We start from the raw sequence: 16,614 nt of genomic DNA on the forward strand, positions 1-16,614 counted from the left end.
ATCATTTGATATTATCTTTTAATTCCGTTGAAAAATATCTTGAAATAATTACGTTCATGTAAAGTATTATTCATCTAATACCTTGTTAACGTTCACAAGTCATATAATAGATTTCGTAACTTATTTTCACATTAATCAAACCGTTTAATGTTTCATTAATATTTCTCAATTTAATAATCACACATATATATATGTTCATACATATCTAGTTACACATAATTGTTCGTGAATCGTCGAGAGCAGTCGAAAGGTAAATGAATACATGAACATAGTTCAAAGTTTTTGAGATTTCAACAAAACAGCATTTGCTTATCGTGTCGAAAACATATAAAGATCAAGTTTAAATTTGTTCGAAAATTTTCGGGTTGTCACACTCACGGAATCCAATGGGATTCCGGCGGAATTGAAATTGGCGACACGTTTGTAAATTCAATTTCAATTTCGCCGGAATCCCATTGGATTCCGTGAGCCAAACGGGCCTTAGTTTAGACCTTTAAAAGATGAATGGGGTGGTCTTATAGTTTCATAGTTTTAACTTTTAAGTGTGTTTTGTAAGCGAAGAATTGCTATTGATATAGGAATGTACTTACATCCCCAATGTTTGAAAAATCTACCTTACAATTGGTTCGTGTTTTGGGTTCATTACAAAAAGCTTCTATTTACCCACCCAAACAAGATCTATTAGCGGAATCTTGACGTTCCTACATTATACATATCGACACCACGACACCTCTAATCCAGCTGAGTGTTTTGTCAGGGTTCAACCCTGCAACTGCATATACAATGTAACGAAGAATAGTAAGACCGCTCACTATATTTAATATGTTACAAATTGATAAATGAAAAGTGGTTTTAAACTTTTAATACTACATATTTCAAGCCATAACATATACTAACATACAATCTTCATTTCGTATGGCGTTATTAGGACATGTCCATCTCATCTTGCAGAAGGATTTCATAGACATCAGTCCTCACATTAAGCTCTTTGTCACGCATTACTTCTAAAAGATCCGAAAGCTCTTTCGCATTTAACACCGAGTTCAGTTTTGTGAAACCATCAAGCCATAGCTTTTTCGACCTACAAAACGTAATGTGACCAAACTTCAACTTAGGACAATGATGTTCCATATGACATAACAACAACAATAATATTTAACATTCTATTCTATTCTACATAGACACTCATCATCTTACCATGGACACGTGTGGATAGCACGAAAGTAAATGCGTCTTGCTGCAGACAAATCGCCTGTTACATTGATCTCATAATCAATGTATAAACGCCATAAAAGAGCAGAATTTTTCAGCAAACTGTTGCCCAATGCCCTTTCGAAGATTCTATGAATTCTATGATGAGAACTACCTCTACTAATCTCATACGACAACGCAAAGAGACAGAGTGTCACCGACGGTTTCCTAAAAACACATGATTTAGTTTAGTTATTCAAAAGTGAAAGAATTGAAATGGATACCTCTAAAGATAATAACATATATTATTATTAGCTTACTTGTTTAAATAATCGTCAATGATCCATCGCAGTTTATTAGGTGAAGTATGAAGATGTGCAATTTGAATAATTGCACTGTAGAGTTTCGGACTGTATGGATATATCTGCAACCCTTGTACAACCAATTTCCAAACATTTGCTAATTCTGATTGAGAATGATGTTTCCATAGCAAACGCACATAAAAATTGAATAATATTTCAAGTTGATGTGTCTGGCTCCTTCTTTCTGCATTTATATAATTGAAGTTACAAATAACTATACAAAGTCATCCAATTAAACGCAATACAAATCATATACTAATAATATTCAAATCAAAATGTGAATCAAAACACTCCACGAAAAGGGAGTTCAATGACCTGGAAGAAATGTGGAAAACGCCTGATTAAGAATTTCAACACCGGCTTCCCATCCAGTAGTTAACTCTTCAAATAAAGCAGCACAACAAACTGAAGCAACCGAATTATCATCTACGGTCCCACGTATCCATGTACCCTGTATCATCCTGACCCGTTCCTTAAATCCTTGCCGGGCCCGCAGCAGTTGTACACTTGATGGTTGACTTTTAAACGGACTGTATTTTATCCCACATCCCAAACAACACAGAATGTGCAGTGCACGTGGTAAAGATTCATTAAGCTCCACTTCCGCATACCAAAGAAATAAAACCGAACCATTCGATTTAGCATCCTGCTAGGTTAAAAAAAAAAAAGAAAAAAAAAAGACAACATTTTCATACGCTCATAAAGTTATACTCCTTATTAATTATGGATGGACAATTTATATTAGTTTGTAAGAATCATCGTACCCATGGTTGGCCTTCAATAGAAAGTAATGCCATGTCGAATGCTTTTCTTGCATATTCTATATTTCCAAATGCGGCCTCTCTTTTCGCATAAACACCACATAAATGTACATCCTATACCAACAAACGCAAATTATTGATTTTTTTATAGATGAATATGAAATATGATTGCATAAATACTATTAGCCAAAATGATCTTTTAAATAAAATAAATATGGCATACCTGGCGATTACTTTTTATAAGGCTCTTAGCCAATGGCCGACATGGAGTGATGGCGACGTTACAAGAATTCATTCTTGTTTTTGATAGCTCTTCAGCAACAAGTGCAACTTCTTTTAGAATGTGGTCATGTGGAAATGCATTTAAACACTGTAAAGTAATATTTCGTACAAATTTCATAATCTCACTCCTCATATTAATGTTATCAAAGCTGCTCAGAACAGGTTCTAAACAGTAACCATTTTCTACTTTATTATTATTATTATTGATCTCCTCAATTTTTCTCAAATCATCCAACATAAAATCTGGAAGTGACTCCATCATAAGAGTTCCCTCATTCCAACTCGAACTATTAGTTGAAATCCTACAAAGAATAAAAAATGTTTTATTATACAGTACCTTTGTAAAATTTATGCATGTATATACAGAGTAATTTAGTTTAGTTATAAATGAAAGAATAGTTAATTGAAGTATGAATCTAAGAAGCTAACCACAAAGGAATTCTTCCTTTAAAGAAATCAACGAACTGGTACACAAGTGACAAACGTGCTTTCTCTGTAGTTATTGAGAATAGGCACTCGCTAATATCCTCAAATAATACTGCTCTTAAAAGCTGTTCATCGCCTTCTTTATCAGTAGTCTCATTGGAAATTGAATTCCCTGCTTCATGTATGTAGTCATAATTTAGTAATTACTACGGAGTATAATCAAAATGAAAAAAGACTTCTAAATTTGTTAAAAAGCCCTCTAAAGTCTAACCTCATAATAAAGGTCATATTACAAACTATCTAGGTGGCAAAATCAATTAAATTATTATAAAAAATGGGTTATTATATAATGTGTTTTTATCTCTAAAAGGTAATATCAAAAAAGTAGGCTACAAGCGAAGAAGGTCAAACATGTTGAAAGTCTTCCAAAGTCCAATTTTAATGTAAACAATCTCCTCCACATTATTATATTCTAATAATATTGTTTTTATATAATAATAACTGGTAAATTCATGATCTGACAAACGTACCCGATTGTGTACGAACAGGCATCCATTGATCAAAGTCTCTTGATAACTCTTCTTCTGACCATCTAACCCAAGTCGAAATATCTTGAATCTCACCATCACCACCTTCAACTTCTCCATTGATACCAAGCAATTTCAACAAATCCTCAGTATCATCTTTTTCTTCCATATCCACATCATCATCATCATTCATATCCACATCATCGTTAACTTGTACATTATCCGAATTACCAACATCAACTTCACCTTTAGCTTCATGCCAACCTGTCCATCCTCCTTCATCAACAATATCAACAGACGATTGTGATTCTTTCACCATAACTTTTTGCCTTTCTTCTTCCTCCTTTTCCAGCCAATTTGACCACCCAAGAGCCCCATCTTCTCCAATTCTTGCACCGTTACTATTCCAAAAATACTCAAATAATCTCTGTTTACTCTGTTCAGATAGAAGTAAAGAAGGACAGAACAAACTGTATTCTATTTCTGCTTGAAATAAAGCCGTAGCCAATTCTTGATATCCTGCCTGCCACTCAAACCGACATAAACTGACAAATACATTTACAAGTCCATGTTCTTGTTGAACAAGAAGAGGGTCATCTGAGGGGTTGTCATTCTGGCGAGCCTGCAAATCGATGCATATTATTAATAAATGAGAAAACAAAAAATTATGATCAGCAGCTTTCGAGAAACAACAAACTGCTACCGATTTTGCATCACAAAAAGCTTGCAAATGAAAGAATCAGTAAAATGAAGAAGGGCATATGCTTAGGTAAGTCCACAATAATGACAATACAAAACATGTGAGAGAACATTAGGTATATAACTAGTCATAATCACTTCAATACAAATATAAAAAATATTGAATACTATTCGAGGAGGTTAATGTAGTACTAATAAAGATTAAATCAACTAAGTACTAGTAATTTTTTGTGGAAACCATCGAGAGGACAAAAGAATCCAAACAAGGCACCAAACTAAACGACTAAGTGCTCGTAATAATGTTCTACTCGGTTGTGTTTTTGGGCTTAGTTTGTACTTGTATATTTAGTTTCCATAACTAAATTTGTATTATTTTTGTGGAAAGGGCCTGATTGTAAATGTATATGGATGTAAATTCATGTGGAATGAAAATATAATCATACTTTGACAACTTATTAATGATAGCATGAAACTTTTTACTAAAGATTTAGTGAAATTATTAACATATATATTTAAATAAATTGTGCACCTGCCTATGCTGCTTGCTGCACGCAGCTGACAATGCCTGTATCCCATTAGCAAACATCTTCCTCACTTCAGAAACCTTAAATCTTGAAAAATCATTTTGAACGAGTCTCAAAAACTCCCTCCAAAGTTTATAACTCCCCGAATGGTATGTAAGTAGCTTCTCCCATCTACCAATCAAAACATCATTATTATCCCTTCTTTGATACGCATTCATAAGAGCAATAAGTATTTCTTCATTATCAGGATTTAGCTCGACTGCTTTTTCCAATACACTAATCTTTTTCTCCAATGTTTGTAACCGAGCACCCCTTTGTCGTTGCCTGCTCTCAACTTTATCTTGAAAATTAGCAAAATCTAACCAATATTTTTCGTTATACGGATGCTCTCTAGTCATTTTATTAAACTCTTTCGTCTTCCTTAAAACCTCATCTTCCCATGATTCCTCAACCAAAGAAGAATCTTCATGTTGATCTTCAGATGAGGTTTTATCGTCAAAAAGTGGTATGAAATCGGTAGCGGTTTCATGAGATGCATCTTTAGGACCGACAATTCTAAGTCGTTTAAAGTTCTTATGGTTCTCTAACGCAGCGTACTTAGCGGACCAATAACGACCTTCTGATCTAAGTTTAGTATCTAACGAATTCACATCTGTATCTCCATCGAAATCCCAATTTTTCATATTAGAAGAACCAAACGCATTCGAGTTAAACCCAAAAGACTTTGTTCCGTGATATAACTTATATCTGGCAACATCCATTCTGCAACGTATAAATAAAACCATTTCAAAATCAAGTACATCAATATAAATCACATCACATAACAATTTATATTAATCACTTATATTGCCATACATACATCAGTAACACTAAGGTCCCGTTTGGCTGCAGAATTAGAATTGAATTTAGACACGCGTCATGTCTAAATTCAATTCCAATCGCCGGAATCCCATTGGATTCCGTGAGTCAAACGGGGCCTAAGATATTGGAATGAAACGGCATACATATCAGTAATTCAGTAATCACTAATTCAGTAATATATATAATGACAAAGTAGTAATTATACCTGTAAAGAGAACCGAAAGCCAAATTATCTCGATCACCATTCGAATCGAAATAATACTCTTTATTACTCCCAGACAGATTACTATCATGATTCTTGGCCCAAGATTGAATACTCTGTTTTCTATTGATCCCAAATTCAATATCCCTCTTTTTCTTTTTCTTCTTATTCTTCTTTTTACTTCTCCGTTTTTGATTGTCATCGAAACCCTGATCCGATGCAGACGATTCTTCCACTAATTCGTACCGACTATTCTGCTGCTGCTGTTCTTTTACTTCTAATTGTGGGGCTGTTTCTTCTTCGTACTCGTCTTCGAATTGCAGTTGGTTGTTTCGAGACGAAACGGCGTCGTTTATGGATGAAAGATTGGCAGTGAAACTGGTGTTGCAGAGCCAATTGGGTGTGGAGGTGAAATTGGAGATTTGTTGAAGAGGGTTTGATAGTGGTGTTGGGTTGGTGGGTTCTTGATTGAAAACGGGAAATAATGTTGGTGATGGTTGGTGTTCTTGAGGTGATTCGTTCGCCATTGTTGTTGATTTTGGTGGTGTTTGTTTTGGGATTGTTCAACTCGGTCTATTTTTGTGAAGATGAAAACTAAAAACCGGGTTTAATTTACCAACACGAAAATTTTCGTGTTTGGACTTTGGACATTACGATTTAGCTTGAATATTTGACCGCTATTATTTTATTTTTTATTTTTTTTTGCAAACAAACAAGTCAATATATTACAGTAATAAAACTTGATAATACAATACATGGCACAGGGTTAAACCTGCCCAAAATTCAAACGACATACATCACGCATGAATAACAACATACCAAACATCACCGATAGAAATTATAGTGAAAAAATTCTAGCCGAGTTGCAAGCTACATCATTCAAGTGGATCGCAAGACGTAACAAGAATCTTTTCATAGAGTGGCATCAATGGATCTTAAATCCGGGCTTTTATGTGTCGGGCACAAATGATAGATCGGGGATAGGATAAAGTTTTCAAAGTCGCTATTTCCTTAAATGTAAATAGCTAAATTAGTTTGTACAGGTTTATGTTTTCCTGGGCTTCTGTAAATTTTGCCCATATAGTTCGTTGGCACTGTACATGTAAACTATCATTTGGTTTTAATCTAAGTCTTGCTTTTCAAAAAAAAAAAAAAAAAAAAAAAAAAAAAAATTATAGTGAAAGAAACAGTCTTGCAAGAGGCCTCATATTCAAATCTTATGGTAGCCAGTGAAATGTTGAAAAGAGTCAGGGTTTATTCCTGATGGACTGCATACACTAGAGTATGAGGTCGGATTACTTGCCTTTTCCGAGTAACTCGAACATAAAAACCTTACAACTTTTATATGAAGTAATAATTCAATTTGCTTTACAATTGATTATGTATTATATGAAGGTTTATTGCCATTGGTCGGTTCTACCTTCTGTCCATATTTAGCAAAGCTCTCCACGGTTCTTTTGGTGTGAATTTTGAGATTTCCTCATAACAAGTGTAGGAAGTGATCACGATCTATGGCTTACTCGAAATGACTCTAACTAGAAAAAATGGATCCCTTACAATGTATGGACCCTGTGTAATAGCTCATGTTGAACTCTCAAAAAATCGGACCCGCATATAGGAGACTTGACATCTCATGTAACTTTGAAGAATGACGTGCTTGCCTGTCACACCCCCTAAATGGGACCGGGGATCATATGTGACTAACCAATACCAAAACACAAGTGTAAAGCGAGAACGACTTTAAATGAGACGTTTTTATTCAAATTCAAAGTGTTATAGCAGCGGAATTAAATTGTCATTACAAATGAAAGCCAAAATGTAAATGTAATTGTTCTAATGCAATAACATAAATATAAAATGCGGACTCCATAGCAGCATAGTCCAAGTAGCAAGCAATCTTTTAGCAGTCATTACCTGAGACAAAACATGCTTAAAGTGTCAACCAAAAATGGTTGGTGAATTCATAGGTTTATCAATAATAACCAAGTTTTTAGACCACAAGATTTAGTTATCAAGTTTGATGTAGCAATATCGTTCAAAAGTAGTGCTGAAGTTATGATATCGAACTAAACAAAGTTACCCTATGACACCTTGAACTGTCAGTGTCGTTGAAATCATTATTATGTAACCAAAGACCAACGGTCAACTGGTTAGAGACGTCGCTCTCAATAGGCCTACTCACAATAACTAAGTTTGCGTTTCAAAGTAGCAATTAACGATATCATGGCAGGGATTTAGCATGAAATAAAGCATGGCAGCACAGTTAAACAGTTTTCGAGTACTTGTGTCAAAGTGTACAACAGTTTTAAAAGCAAGCATGTGTCTCACCCCAAAGTTATAAAACAGTTATGAAATAGTAAAAAGTGGGGCTATGAAGTTCACCTTATATAGCAGTCGAAGTTAATCCACAAGAAATGAAATGAACAGAAGTAAACTGAAACAACCCAACCCGTATTCCACGATAAATTTTTTTTTTTAATACACATTTACGCGCCAAATAAATATGCAAACCATTCCACAAATTCCATTTAAACGTACAACAATTTAAATGTTTACAAAGGCACGAAGGCCATTAATTAAGTTTAATACAATTTCGACCCACTACAATGATAGTTTATAATCCAAACGATACTCGAGCATGGTTTGGGGCTAAACTACCCAAAACGTTAGGACAAACTTCAAAAGCTATGCCAAAAGCACCCCCTGTCAACATAAACGGGAGACAACTAATCCAAACCGTATGCCCTTACCCTTGTCCAAGCCGGAACCTATAAAATGATAAACGACGAGAGGGTAAGCAATGCTTAGTGAGTGCAACAATTATACATGCATATATATAACCTATCCATTTGCAATCACAACACCAAATACCTTATACGAACTTGTAACTCAAATAGCATGTCAACATACCCGTAACACTAACAAGTCGTACATTATCACACCACTTCATTAGCATATACTCAACACACTATATATATAATATGCTAAACAAAACAACAATCTCAATATGGTTAACCAATATCGCTATGGTGCTACCGGCTAGTGGTTCACACCATATGCTTTTGAGTCATACTCGTTTATAGTGCTACCGGCTCGTGGTTCACACTCGATGCTACCGGCTCGTGGTTCACATCTTAGTTTATAGTGCAACCGGCTCGTGGTTCACACTCGATGCTACCGGCTCGTGGTTCACATCCTAACCCACACATGTTATGGCACTACCGGCTCGGTGGTTCATACCATAACATTCACAAATAACTACGCTATATACACATACGTATAATTACTCCACTCACCTTGTCACAAGGATGATGATTTAGCACTTTCGAGCTTCAACGCAATGTACCTAAATCATCAAGTGCACATTCAATTTCACAACTAGTGGGATTAACCACAATACTCCCACTTGAGTATTTAATGACCCAACTTGCATTAAATGACTCAACTACACACAACCGCCCATAAATGGCCAAGACTCGACTTTAATCACTAAGGCTAGTGAATTAAAGTCTACTAACTTCAATTAACACAAAACTTAGGGTAATCCATACCCATTTCATCTAATTAGGTCAACTAGTACATTTTGACCCATTTTATATTACTTAGACTCACAATCAAGTCAAACTTACCCATTAACACTTCTTTCATTAATCTTAAAGTGCATTAGTGACTAACAACACCATTTGACACTTACAACCTCAAATCATAACGCCAAAACCCTAGATTGTGGCTATTAGGGTTTCATTACAACAACACAACCCAAATTCACCCATTTTACCCTCAAATGGGTCATATAAATCTCTAGTAACCAAAACCCTAGCCATTAACCAATTAAAACTTAAAACATAAAGTTAGAACTTACCAAGACTATCCTCTTGTAGCTAACAACAAGGAGAACAACTTTAATTCTTGCTCTTAGGTTTGATTCACAAATCTTCACCTTCAAATCTCAAGATTAAACTAAGTGGGTTTTGTGTTTTGGGAGAGAAATTGGAAAGAAAAGAGAAAAGGAAAATGAAATAAATGGAACAAGTGGCTGTGATTTAATGCTCCAATCTGATCTACAAGCAAAAAGACCAAATTACCCCTAAAACTCTTTTAAATTGAGTAAAAATCGGAGTCAGAACAGCAGAGATGCCGCGGCGCGACTTATCGAAGGAAAAATGACCCCTTTTAACCCAACTTCTGATCCAGATTTGCTTGTAATGCCGCGGCGCGGACCCAATTGTCGCGGCGCGGCCTTAGGCTGCATCTGAACAGCTCGACCAACTTAAACAATTTTCGATTTTATTTAATTTGTACATTCCAAACCCGCTTCCTATATTTACCTAGCCTTCCACAATAGTCTCACAAGACTTAACGCTAACCAAACCCATGTTTAAACTTATACATTGTAATGACCCGCACTTTTTCGATCGTTCTATACTTATAAGATTAATATTTATATAAATTAAACCTTACCAACATGATAAGCAATCCAAATTGTTGAGATTTATGTTTTTGAAAAGAGTTTTACACAACGTTTGACCGTCTAGTTTGACCGATGATATCACGAACTATATAACATATGATAATTATACGTTTGTGTATATATATGTATATATACATATTTAACATGATCTAAGAATGTTTTAATATCTCATTTTGTATTAATAACAATAAGTTATATGTATATTTTGAAACTACTAACTTAAGTTTTCAAAACGATAACCATACGCAACGTTATTTGACTTAAATACTTATGACCTATAATGTTTATACATATATCGTATAAGTAATGTATTTAATCACTTTTAAAGACTTAAATACATAAAACAATATAAGTATATTTACAAAAGATAGCTATATTTGAATCCTCGTTCCGTTTTCTCAAAGATTTCTATACGTATACCTAGGGTATATGTACCCGTATCATACGCAGCTTCTAGATGTATTTACTATTGGTATATACCAATAAAAATCTGCTCCTTAGCAGCCTTAAATGATTAAGAAACATGTGGAACCAACCATTTGTCAAGTAGCATGAATTATTTAGCAAGAAAACAAAGTTAGGTATCTTTTTTTTCCTTTATAACCTAAAAACGTTTTTATGCATGCACACCATTTCTTCACCCCATTTTCTCATACTTACACTTCCATTTCTCTCTCAAAATACTCTTAACTTCATACTTGATCATCTCTAAGCATTTTCCCCATCATTTAGCTTCAAAAACAACACCTAAACCTCATAAGAAAACCTTACAAAAACACTTCAAGAAATCCTTCCAAGAACACAAACTTACTTCCAATCTTTCATTCAATTCCATCACCCTTTTGGTTCTAGCTTTTTACTCCTCTTTTACAGCAACCTTGTCCAAGGAACTTGAGGTAGTAACTATGTTCATAACCTTATTCGATTCATATATATATAGCTATCTTATTTTGTGGTATAAAATTTTAACAACAAGAACATAGTTTGAATGTTTTCAAACTTGTTTGCAAACTAAATAGATCCTTATAACTTAACTTTTAAAATACTTCAAGACCTGTAATATAACTTAAAAATATGCTAATTTAACAAGGTATAACTTGGTTTTTCAAAGAACACCTTAAAAACTGTTTTTACGACGTCGGAGTGCAACCGGGGGCTGTTTTGGGTTGGATAATTAAAAACCATCTTAAACATTGAATTGGAGGTTTATTTTCTGGAAAAATGATTTTTACTATGAATATGATAACACATAAAAATTTCATAATTTAACTCAAAGTATAAGTATTTTTAGAAAAATAATCATTTAAGGTTGTTTACATGATGGAAAATGATTAACTTCATAAGTTTCACTAAAGTTTGACCTATGACCTGTGATTTCGAATACAAACTAAGGTATTTACAGTTCATAGTCTTAAAGAGGGACTCGATCCAAGGAAGTGGCAAGTTGAATCAACGAAAACGGAGTTGTAACGAAGAAACTATGACCAAAACGAGATCGGATATCTAAGACTAGTTTGGCTACGAAAATAATTGGAGAAAATTAAATAAATCACATCTTTTTAAAATAACATGATATTTTATATATATGTACTCATAATTTAATTTTATATGGTTCAGGATCACCCGTAAACAATACGAGAAGATTAATCATAAGATCCCATGATTGTACGCAACACGTCATTTGACAACACCGGTACTTTATGTACGCAACACGTCATTTGACAACACCGGTACCATGGGTCAAGATTAATCTCGACCAATACATATACGATGGGGGTTTTTATTTATTTCATTGGGGGTTTATTAAACACCTAAAAATGAACCATTAAAATTGAATTACTAACATCGGACTGCTAACTACGGACTAAGAAATTATTAAAACTATTAAAAGTATAAAAAGTATATATATGTGACGATTGTTTAAAATAGAAATATATTGATAAACTATATATGGATAGGTTCGTGATATCAATCGGAGACCAAGTCGAAATTACATATCTTCAAGACGAAAGTGAGTATATAGTCCCACTTTTAAACTCTAAGTATTTCGGGATGAGAATACATGTATTTTATGTTTTACGTTATGGACACAAGTAACTGAAAAATATATTCTACGTTGAGTTGTACCACTGGCATACTTCCCTGTAGCTTGGTAACTGTTATTTACAGCGGTATTGTAAACACGAATCCTGTTGATAGATCTATCGGGCCTGACAACCCCAACCGGACTGGACGACCAGTATTCAACGGTTGCACAGTACTTCGTTTTGTGACTACACTTGGTACGGTGTAGTAAGATTTCATAATAAAGGGAATATGCGACGTGATTAAATGTTAAGTATGGTTACCAAGTGCTCAACCACTTAGAATATTTTTATTAAAATGTTTATATATGAAATCTTGTGGTCTATATTTATATCGCTGCCGGCATTAAACCTATATCTCACCAACTTTATGTTGACGTTTTAAACATGTCTATTCTCAGGTGATAATTAGAAGCTTCCGCTGCAACATGTTGAATTTAAACAAGATCTTGAGTATGCATATTTGTGTCAAAAATAAAACTGCATATCGGAGGATTTGTAATGTAAAATATGCTAGAAATCGTATTGTTATCATCACATGTAAAGTTTGTAAGTCTAAGATTATCGCTAAACGATAATCATCTTTATTTTGTCTAAAGCTTGTATCAAAATAAGAATTATGGTTTGTAATGTAAAATATATGCAGTTGTTCTTTTAAAAATGTCGCATATAGAGGTCAATACCTCGCAATGAAATCATACGTTATCTAACACGTTCTTATGGTTAAGGACGGGTTATGACATGTGGTATCAGAGCGGTGGTCTTAGCGAACCAGGTTTGCATTAGTGTGTCTAACCGATAAGTCGTTAGGATACATTAGTAAGTCTGGACTTTGACCGGGTCTGATTTCAAAAACCATTGCTTATCACTGTTGGTTAAAATTTATATGTAAATATTATGTAGTACTAATGAGTTAGTTGTGGTGTGATAGATGTCGGGCTCAAAACTTATTATCACATTCAGCGACTCCGAATCAGAATCTTCAGATGGTGTTCCAGTCATTAACCTATCCGATGACGAAAATAATATCTTTGGGGAAGACTCACAAATTCCGGATGAACCAACTATAGAAAATCTGGAAAGTGAACCCGAGGAGGAAAGTGAACCCGAGGAAATTACGAAAGACAAATCCGAACAAGGAAAGAAACGAAAAGCTAATGAATTAGAAAATTCAAATCTCGAGTTTAGGGAGGATGATGTGGCACCAACTCCACTAAACACTACCACCCCTATTCCCGCTATTCCTATTCGTGCTGTCCCGGCATCTAGTTCTTCAGCCCCACCGCTAAAATATAGGCAGACAGCTAGGATAAGCATTAGGCCATTCATTGGAACTAAACGTCCTAGAAAATAGACCAAACGATGCGCTGCCGTATTAAACCATGGGATCATATAATGTTTTGTATAATATTATTAGTGTGGTTTGCTTAATGTTCGATGTAAGATAAACATATGTAAAATAGTGAAGTGTGAAATGCAATAATTTTCCATGGTTAAGTATTATTTAGATTGTAGTAATTGGTTCGGTACTAAGCTATTAAGTATGAACATTAACAGGTAGGTACTACCCTAGATATAATTATAAAACGCTAATAAGAAGAAAAGGCTTTTATAATAATACCTGGTTCATATTATTAATAAGCTATAATGTACTGTAAATATACACTACATCTATAATATTCCATGTGAATAATTATTTTCTTTTCATTCTTATAGAAGAATATGGCGCGATTGAACCGAATGACGGAACAAGAAATCCAGGAACTCATCAATCAGCGAGTGAACGACAGAATGTTATGGGTCGAGGCTGCAAGAGGTGCTGCAGTTAACCCAAATCCTCGTGTGGGGTGCACTTACAAAACTTTTCAAGCTTGCAAGCCCTCATCATTCAGTGGAACAGAAGGACCGATCGGTTTAACCCGGTGGATAGAAAAGATGGAAACTGTGTTCAAAATCAGTGGTTGTGTTGAAAAGGACATGACCAAATACGCATCGTGCACTTTACAAGATAGTGCACTCACGTGGTGGAAAAATTATGTGAAGGCTGTAGGAGGAGATGTAGCTTATGATACTCCGTGGGAAGAATTCAAAACAATGTTAATCAATGAATATTGTCCAAGGAACGAGGTTAGGAAGTTGGAAGATGAGTTACGAAGTCTGAAGGTTATTGGTACTGAAATCACCAACTACAATCAGCGATTCATGGAATTAGTTTTGTTATGTCCTGAATTGGTTCCAACCGAAGAACGGAAGATTGAAATGTACAAAGATGGTTTGCCCAAAAAGGTCAAGGCAAATGTTACAGCATCGAAACCTAAGACAATTCATGAAGCTATAACCATGGCAAACGAGCTAATGGATCAGGTCATTTTGGATAAGAAAGCATTCAATACTGATGTGAAGGTATCAGGTAACAAGAGAAAGTGGAATGGAAGCTATGATCGAGGTAATCAACAACAAACTTTTAAGAAACAAGAAACCCCGAAAGGTGCGGGTAGTGGTTCAGGTTTTGGTTACAAAGGACAAAGTCCTTTATGCAACCGATGTCACAAACATCACTTTGGTTACTGTAGTGTGGTATGCAACAAATGTAATCGACAGGGTCATCTTGCTGAAGATTGTAGGGCTCTCGTTACGAATACAAATGGTGCCAAGACTCCTGCCACCAACGCAAATAGAACTGCTTTGGCTACCATTACTTGTTTTGGGTGTGGAAAACAAGGCCACTATAAGAGCCAGTGCCCGAATCCAGAGAAGAATATCGGACCTGCACGTGGAATAGCATTTGTTATTAATGCTAAAGAGGCATGTGAAGACCCGGAGCTTGTTACGGGTACGTTTACCATTAATAACTTATCCGCATCTATTATATTTGATACTGGTGCTGATAGAAGTTACGTGTGTAGAGACTTTCACGCTAAATTGAATTGTTCATCATTACCTCTCGATGCTAAGTACATGATTGAGTTAGCTAATGGTAAACTAATTAAAGCCGATAAAATTTGCCGTGATTGTAAAATAAATTTAGCCGGAGAAACGTTTAAAATTGACTTGATACCCGTAGAATTAGGAAGTTTTGATGTAATAGTCGGCATGGACTGGATGTCCAAAATAGGAGCTGAAGTTGTGTGCGCCAAGAAGGCAATTCGCATTCCTCGTAAGGATAAAACGCCAGTAATGATTTATGGAGAGAAGGGTAACTCAAAGCTAAAACTCATTAGTTATTTGAAAGCTCAAAAGTGCTTGAAGAAAGGGTGCTATGCTATCTTAGCAAATGTTAATAAAGTCAAAACAAAGGAAAAAGTGAAGAGCATCAATGACGTGCCTGTGGCAAGAGATTTTCCTGAAGTCTTTCCGGAAAAGTTGCCGGGATTACCTCCATTTAGATCTGTAGAATTTCAAATAGATTTAGTACCAGGAGCTGCACCAGTGGCTCGTGCTCCATATAGACTTGCACCGTCCGAGTTAAAAGAACTTCAGAGTCAGTTAAAAGAATTACTGGATCATGGATTCATACGACCAAGTACTTCACCGTGGGGAGCTCCGATTCTATTTGTTAAAAAGAAAGATGGATCTTTTAGGATGTGTATAGATTATCGTGAATTAAATAAGTTAACTATCAAGAATCGGTATCCACTACCGAGAATTGACGACTTATTTGATCAACTCCAAGGATCATGTGTGTACTCAAAAATTGACTTAAGGTCGGGCTATCATCAATTACGTGTCAAAGAAGAAGATATACCGAAAACTGCTTTTCGGACACGTTATGGTCATTACGAATTTTTGGTTATGCCGTTTGGATTGACGAATGCGCCAGCTGTATTCATGGACCTCATGAATCGAGTTTGTAGTCCGTATCTAGATAAGTTTGTTATCGTTTTCATTGATGATATTCTTATCTATTCCAAGAGTGAGCAAGAGCATGAGCAGCATTTAAGGTTGATATTAGAGTTGTTAAGAAAAGAACAGCTATATGCTAAATTTTCTAAATGTGCTTTCTGATTGAAAGAAGTGCAATTTCTTGGCCACGTTGTTAGTAGCAAAGGAATTCAGGTTGATCCAGCAAAAATTGAAGCCATTGAAAAATGGGAGACTCCTAAAACACCAATGCAGATACGCCAATTTTTGGGTTTAGCCGGTTATTATAGAAGGTTTATTCAAGATTTTTCCCGAATAGCTAAGCCGTTGACAGCGTTAACGCAAAAAGGGAAGAAATATGAA

At 35.1% G+C, this 16,614-nt stretch overlaps 1 protein-coding gene across 1 annotated transcript; it reads right to left on the bottom strand.

Annotated features, from left to right (window-relative positions):
* Positions 1-545: 545 nt before the first annotated feature.
* LOC139857621 (uncharacterized) lies at positions 546-6,397 on the bottom strand. The gene is made up of 10 exons (XM_071846440.1): positions 5,839-6,397; positions 4,778-5,534; positions 3,553-4,171; positions 3,026-3,194; positions 2,538-2,898; positions 2,318-2,428; positions 1,869-2,199; positions 1,512-1,737; positions 1,198-1,419; positions 546-1,081 (listed from the first exon to the last, which is right to left on the bottom strand). The coding sequence occupies exons 1-10, from the start codon at positions 6,360-6,362 to the stop codon at positions 925-927; spliced, it is 3,477 nt and encodes a 1,158-aa protein (XP_071702541.1). The 5' UTR covers positions 6,363-6,397; the 3' UTR covers positions 546-924.
* Positions 6,398-16,614: the final 10,217 nt, after the last annotated feature.

Source organism: Rutidosis leptorrhynchoides, chromosome 1, assembly GCF_046630445.1.
Source record: "Rutidosis leptorrhynchoides isolate AG116_Rl617_1_P2 chromosome 1, CSIRO_AGI_Rlap_v1, whole genome shotgun sequence".
In the NCBI taxonomy this organism is placed as follows: Eukaryota; Viridiplantae; Streptophyta; class Magnoliopsida; order Asterales; family Asteraceae; genus Rutidosis; species Rutidosis leptorrhynchoides.